Genomic DNA, 5,750 nt, shown 5'->3' with positions numbered 1-5,750 from the left:
GGTGAAGATGTACCCCTCTGATCAGTTCCGCCATCATATACAGGGTATCCAGCGGCCTGTCAAGACTGAATCACGTCTTGCCAGAGAGATGTCTCAGAAGCGAAGGGAGAAGGTGGATACAGGTCCGGTTCCACGGAAGCATGGTGCAATGGAGAAGACGTGCGTTTCTGATCAGGATATGTGGCCTTTCAAGACTGAAGCATGTCTTGCCGGAGAGATGTCTCAGAAACGAATGGAGAAGGTGGATACAGGCTCGAATCCACAGAAGCATCATGCAATGGAGAAGACGTGCACTTCTGATCAGGATATGTGGCCTTTCAAGACTGAAGCATGTCTTGCCGGAGAGATGTCTCAGAAGCGAATGGAGAAGGTGGATACAGGCTCGAATCCGCAGAAGCATAATGCAAAGGAGAAGAATCAGGATATGTGGCCTTTCAAGACTGAAGCATGTCTTGCCAGAGAGATGTCTCAGAGGCGAATGGAGAAGGTGGATACAGGCTCGAATCAACAGAAGCATAGTGCAGAGAAGAAGACGTGCCCCCCTGATCAGCTCTGCCCACATACACATGGTATCCAGCGAAAAGAGCGTCTTTCTGTAGAGAAGAAGCACACAAAAAGCAATACATCTTTTCCAGCGAAAAGAACATCTCCACAACTCAGAACAAGAACAAGTTACCGCTGTTCCGATGCGGGTACCAGTCGTCCCATCGATGCTCATGACCATGGCAACACTGGTGCTATCCAGGAACAGAAACAAGTATATGCCGCAACACAGGTAGATGAAGATGTGGGCGACATAATCCAGAAGCTGAACGAACTGGGCTTGGGAGAGGACATCGAGTTTGAGGAATACTATGGATACTTGCAGCAGCTGCCTCCCGACCCCCGTGTTGATACCTACACTGAATTGAACCTTGAGGATTACTTTAACATGGACCTCCGCCATGCGGTGTATCGCATCAGATCCTACAAGGTTCGATCCATCCATGCCTCTGTTTTTCAGTCATCTATTAGAAGTTGTTCAATCTGTACATCTGTGTTCCTTGTGACTTTATGTTACTTGTTCTATCCTACTTATGCTGGTTTCTTTAAACTCCCATCCATATTTAATTTGATCCAGTGGTGATATCATTGCCTACAGTTGTTAAAAAAGGAGTCCAATAATGAGTTGTGCTGTGATGAACTGAAAGAGTGCCCTATGGAGCTTCTTGACAGAGAAGAATTTCCTACAGATTTCCTTGTGAAGATGCGATATTTTAGCTTCTTCGACAATGACGGCATATTAGACTGGTTCTTCGACCCTGATCTCTGCAAGCTTGCTTGCGTGAATGACTACCAGCGTCTAGTCCCTCGGAAGCATGTACGTATATAATTTGATAACCGAGTGTTCCTGTGATCATTTAATTGCCTTAGGTGTTCCATTGTGTTAGTATGGCTAGTTAGGTCCATTTCTCTGAATTTGGAAACCATGCTATATACACAAGTGAGACATTATGTGGACTACTTCCAGAAAGGGTTGAAAAGTTATTTATTTATCTACTTATTTAAGGATCTAGATTGCAGTGCAATATACACAGTTACTGATGAGTTCATGATACATCTACAGAGTGTTAATTGTCATCTTGGATGGACATTTCATAGTGTTATATGCTGGAAAATGTATATCATCAAATCATCGGCCTCTGAAAACCGGCTAATCAACTACTTTAACATAGCCCCAATCCAGAATATTTTTCTTTCCACTTTATTGCCTTAATAGAGGCTCACCATTTTTTAGTATAGTAGTCATATGCATTTTTTCCTGTTGGAAATGGTAGTTTATTTTAAAGGAACCAACAGATTTGTTTACTTTTATGAATAATATAGTATGTTTTTGCTAGCCCTATATCAAACCCTTTTGTTTTCCACCCCTTGCTATTTACAGTTTGTTACTCCCTCCGTTCACAAATATAAGATGTTTTGGATATTTTAATAGACTACATACGGATTGAAATGAGTGAACAAACTAAAACGTGTCTATGTACATCCAATTCAGAAAAAAGTTAGAACATCTTATATTTGTGAATGGAGGGAGTATGTTATAATTGTCATTCTATAAAACATTCTGACCACCCTCTTTCCCTTCATTTTGATGCAGAGTGCTTATGAGTACGCTGGTTGGGTTGTGTACCGCGGTTACCTCCATAGCTACGAGATGCAACATGAATACATCGAGTACTTCGAAACATTATTAAGGGAACTTAAGGTATACATGCATTGCAAGTCAAGCAAGACTAGCTACCTGCAACGATTGGATTTTTGTTCGGGGACTAAACCATTTTTTCTATTCTTGGTACAGTGGTTGAAAGATTGTCTACCGAGCAAGTTTTCACCTCTTACTGTAAGTGCATGACCACACAAAAGATCATGAATGGCAATGTTTCTGTATATGCTGCACCACCATGGTAATTCCTTTGTTCTTTATTAGGTAGGCAAGATACGCACCAGAGGAATTTATCAAGCAACTAAGATCGCCACTCGCTTTTCCAAGATCACAACTCATTTAGCTCGTATTGGCTTCCGTGTATGATCTCTAACACACTCACTAATGTATTTTTTGTGTGGTTTGCATCTAACAGTTCCATTCTTTCTATGCAGGATTGTTTTAACTACATGTGCATTGAGGCTACTTGGTGTAACGGGTCCGATGGTCTCTATTTCGAGATTTGGAAGCGGGTCACTCAACAGAAGGTTAACATTCAGCACTGTAAACCAGTGTCCTGCACACTCTTTGATTATCCATGTAATTCTGATTAATTCCTGGTGTTAATGAACTCTGTACATGCTTGGTAATGTATTTTTTTTCCTCGACAATGCACAGGAGAGTTTCAGAGATAGCTTGAAGGAAGTCTATAAGCTGAACAAGTGTCCATCACTACAAGATAGCATAAAATATGCCATGGAGCATGACTGTTCCATGATGGAAACGGCGGTGGGCTCTTCTTCACAGATAATTTTCAAGTCTAAAATTCATGACATGCATGCTTATCTCTTTTGCATCTTTTCAGTTTCTTCGTTGCACGGTAGGGGCAGGCATTACAAAGGAAGTAAGTACTGTGATATGCATGTGAGATTGATCCAGTGGATTATGTGTTTGTATATTTGATTTGTTTTCACGTCTGATTGCCTTAGGTACCAGAGGATAAAGCTCAGGAGTTGATTGCAGAGGCAGTTGAAAAGCTGGTACTGTGCTTGAATGAAATTGCATCTTGCTATATCCATGCCTATTTCAAAGATACCATTATGCTAAGCGAAAATCATTTTTTTTATTCAGAGGATAAAACCCAAATTCTATGATGGGTATATCAGAAAGAAGATCGACATTGCCAAAGCTATAGGAATGATTACTGAGGTACACTATCCTAATATTTGTTTGTAATTGCGCCTAATTTGATATATTCTCTGTTCATGGCAACCAAGTTATATGTGTGCTCTAATTGCAATGCACAGGATAGTTCCACAGATACTTTGAAGGACGATTATAAGCTGAACAAGTGTCCGTCATTCCAACATAGCATAAAATATGCCTTAGAGGAGGACTGTTCTGTGAGGGAATGGATGGTAGGCTCTTCTTCGATACTCCTTCAAGTCTAAAACATTTTTGTAACATGCATGGTTATCTATTCTGCTTGCTTCCTTCATCTTTTCAGTTTTCAATCAAGTACTGTGATATGCATGTGGGATTGTATCCAGTGGATTATATGTTCTTATATTTGATTTGATTTCATGTCTGATTGCCTTAGGTATCAGAGGATAAAGCTCAGGAGTTGATTGCAGAGGCAGTTAAAAAGCCGGTATGTACTGTTGAATGAAATTGCATCTTTGCTATATACACGCTTATGTCAAAAATACCATTGTGCTAAGCGCATATCATTTATTTATTCAGAGGATAAAACCCGAATTCTGTGATGATATCAGTGAGAAGATAGAAATTGCCAAACCTGTCGAAACGATCACTGTGGTATGCCATCCTAACCTTCATTTGTAATTGTGCATAACATGGTATCTTCTGCGTTTATGGTACACAAATTATACGTGTACTCTAACAATGTTCATATGATTTGATTTTGTAGGAATGAGAAGACCTAATGGGTATCGCTTTTCATAGTTGGAGCTGCCATTTGCTCAAGATGTCCTTTTCTTGGGTTTGCTGTACTTTGCCTGCTGCAATGAACAATAAACTAGACCAGACTTCAAGCGCCAAGTACAAACACTAGTATAATACTAGTAGGCTACTACTGTAGATGGATGGTTTGTCCGGAGTGTTCCTACAACCTCATCATGCGATGTTTATGTGCCACTTGTCTGCTTTTCTATTTATATGGCCACTTGGCTGAGCCATGGCTATCAGGCCTTGCTGCATGCGTTACATGGGGCTGTATTTGTGCAACTAATAGGAAGTGCGGCTTGCCGCACCGCCTGCCCCAGCCATATCCAGCCTGGTAAAACATGGCTTATTAAAGGTTCATAAAAACGAAGTGATCCGTACTACATGCCCCTTATTAATAGGAAAGCATGGTATATCAAAAGCAAGGTTCAATAAGTTATTACCAAAAGAAAGCTACGAATGATCAGTCATCTACTATTACCTCTGGATGATGCGTCATAGTATTAAGCTCAACGTGGACAATACATCAAAGCTTATCATATTAGATACACACAACGCGATTTTACATCACCGGTACAACAGCTCATTAATTAAAATAACGACTGATATAAGCTATTTTACATAGCATACATATATTGTGCAAAACAGTAAACATCATATCTTGGATAGAAAACTGCAAGTCATCCTTGTATGATGTACTCCCTCTGTAAAGAAATATAAGAGTGTTTTAGATAACTAAAATAGTGATCTAAACGCTCTTATATTTCTTTATAAAGGGAATACCAAGCAAAATAAAATACATACGCATCTTGATAGAGATTTGGATAGCCAGCACAATCTGCCATCACCCTCCTAAATCAGATGCCTAAAAGGCTAAAACAATCTAGAAATATAAAGTTGGCCCCGGGTGCATATCTGGTGATATGGTAATAATTAAATTTCTAAGAAAAAATGAGTTAATGGTAATACCAATGAATTAGTAGTTGCTAAGAAGGAATGAATTAGTTGTATTGGTATTACACTTGAAAATAAATAAAATATAAAAAATCAAATAATAACACAATTTGCACAAAAATGCGATTTTTTTTAGAAAAATACAAGAATAAGTCTATAATTGTGAAAGTTTCGCAAAACACAGGTTTCTAAGATGAAATTAATTAGTGGCATTTTTATAACCCTTAAAGAAGAAAGAAAATGGAAATTTTTTAAAAATCAAACTAATAAATTTTACAAGGAAGATGAATTAGTGGCATTGATATTATAAGGAAGAATAAGTTAGTGGCATTGGCATTACCCTCAAAGAAGAATGAAAAATGAAAAAGAAACTAAAACAAAATCAAAAGAATGAAGTTTTATAAGGAAGAATAAATAAGTGGCAATGGTATTACCCTTTAAGAAGAAAGAAAATGAAATAAAAACTACAACAAATCAAAATAATGAAGTTTTCTAAGAAGGAATGGATTATTGACATTCATATTACCCTTTAAGATGAAGCAAATTAAAAAAGGAAATGAAACAGATAATGGAAAAAAATGCACAAAATTTACACAATTTTTTTGCTTTTTCATTATGTGCAAGAATAAGCATATAATAGTTGAACATT

The 5,750-nt window shown here is 38.2% G+C and overlaps 1 protein-coding gene across 1 annotated transcript; it reads left to right on the top strand.

The window, feature by feature from the left end:
* The first annotated feature begins 240 nt into the window (after window positions 1–240).
* Window positions 241–3,833, top strand: LOC125533982. The gene is made up of 10 exons (XM_048697299.1): window positions 241–973; window positions 1,142–1,360; window positions 2,138–2,245; window positions 2,339–2,563; window positions 2,638–2,730; window positions 2,861–2,971; window positions 3,048–3,222; window positions 3,314–3,391; window positions 3,490–3,600; window positions 3,783–3,833. The coding sequence occupies exons 1-4, from the start codon at window positions 278–280 to the stop codon at window positions 2,390–2,392; spliced, it is 1,077 nt and encodes a 358-aa protein (XP_048553256.1). The 5' UTR covers window positions 241–277; the 3' UTR covers window positions 2,393–2,563; window positions 2,638–2,730; window positions 2,861–2,971; window positions 3,048–3,222; window positions 3,314–3,391; window positions 3,490–3,600; window positions 3,783–3,833.
* Window positions 3,834–5,750: the final 1,917 nt, after the last annotated feature.

The sequence above is a fragment of the Triticum urartu genome, chromosome 2 (assembly GCF_003073215.2).
Source record: "Triticum urartu cultivar G1812 chromosome 2, Tu2.1, whole genome shotgun sequence".
NCBI classification, from domain to species: Eukaryota; Viridiplantae; Streptophyta; class Magnoliopsida; order Poales; family Poaceae; genus Triticum; species Triticum urartu.
The sequence above is the reverse complement of the archived record's forward strand: the minus strand, read 5'-3'. Positions and strand labels throughout refer to the sequence as shown.

Bases quoted from the DNA above. Each gene is read 5' to 3' on its own strand.
- LOC125533982 (XM_048697299.1), top strand. From the start codon at position 278: ATGGAGAAGACGTGCACTTCTGATCAGGATATGTGGCCTTTCAAGACT. The intron at 974-1,141 runs GTTCGATCCATC...CATTGCCTACAG, and splicing joins ATCGCATCAGATCCTACAAG to TTGTTAAAAAAGGAGTCCAA. The intron at 1,361-2,137 runs GTACGTATATAA...ATTTTGATGCAG, and splicing joins GTCTAGTCCCTCGGAAGCAT to AGTGCTTATGAGTACGCTGG.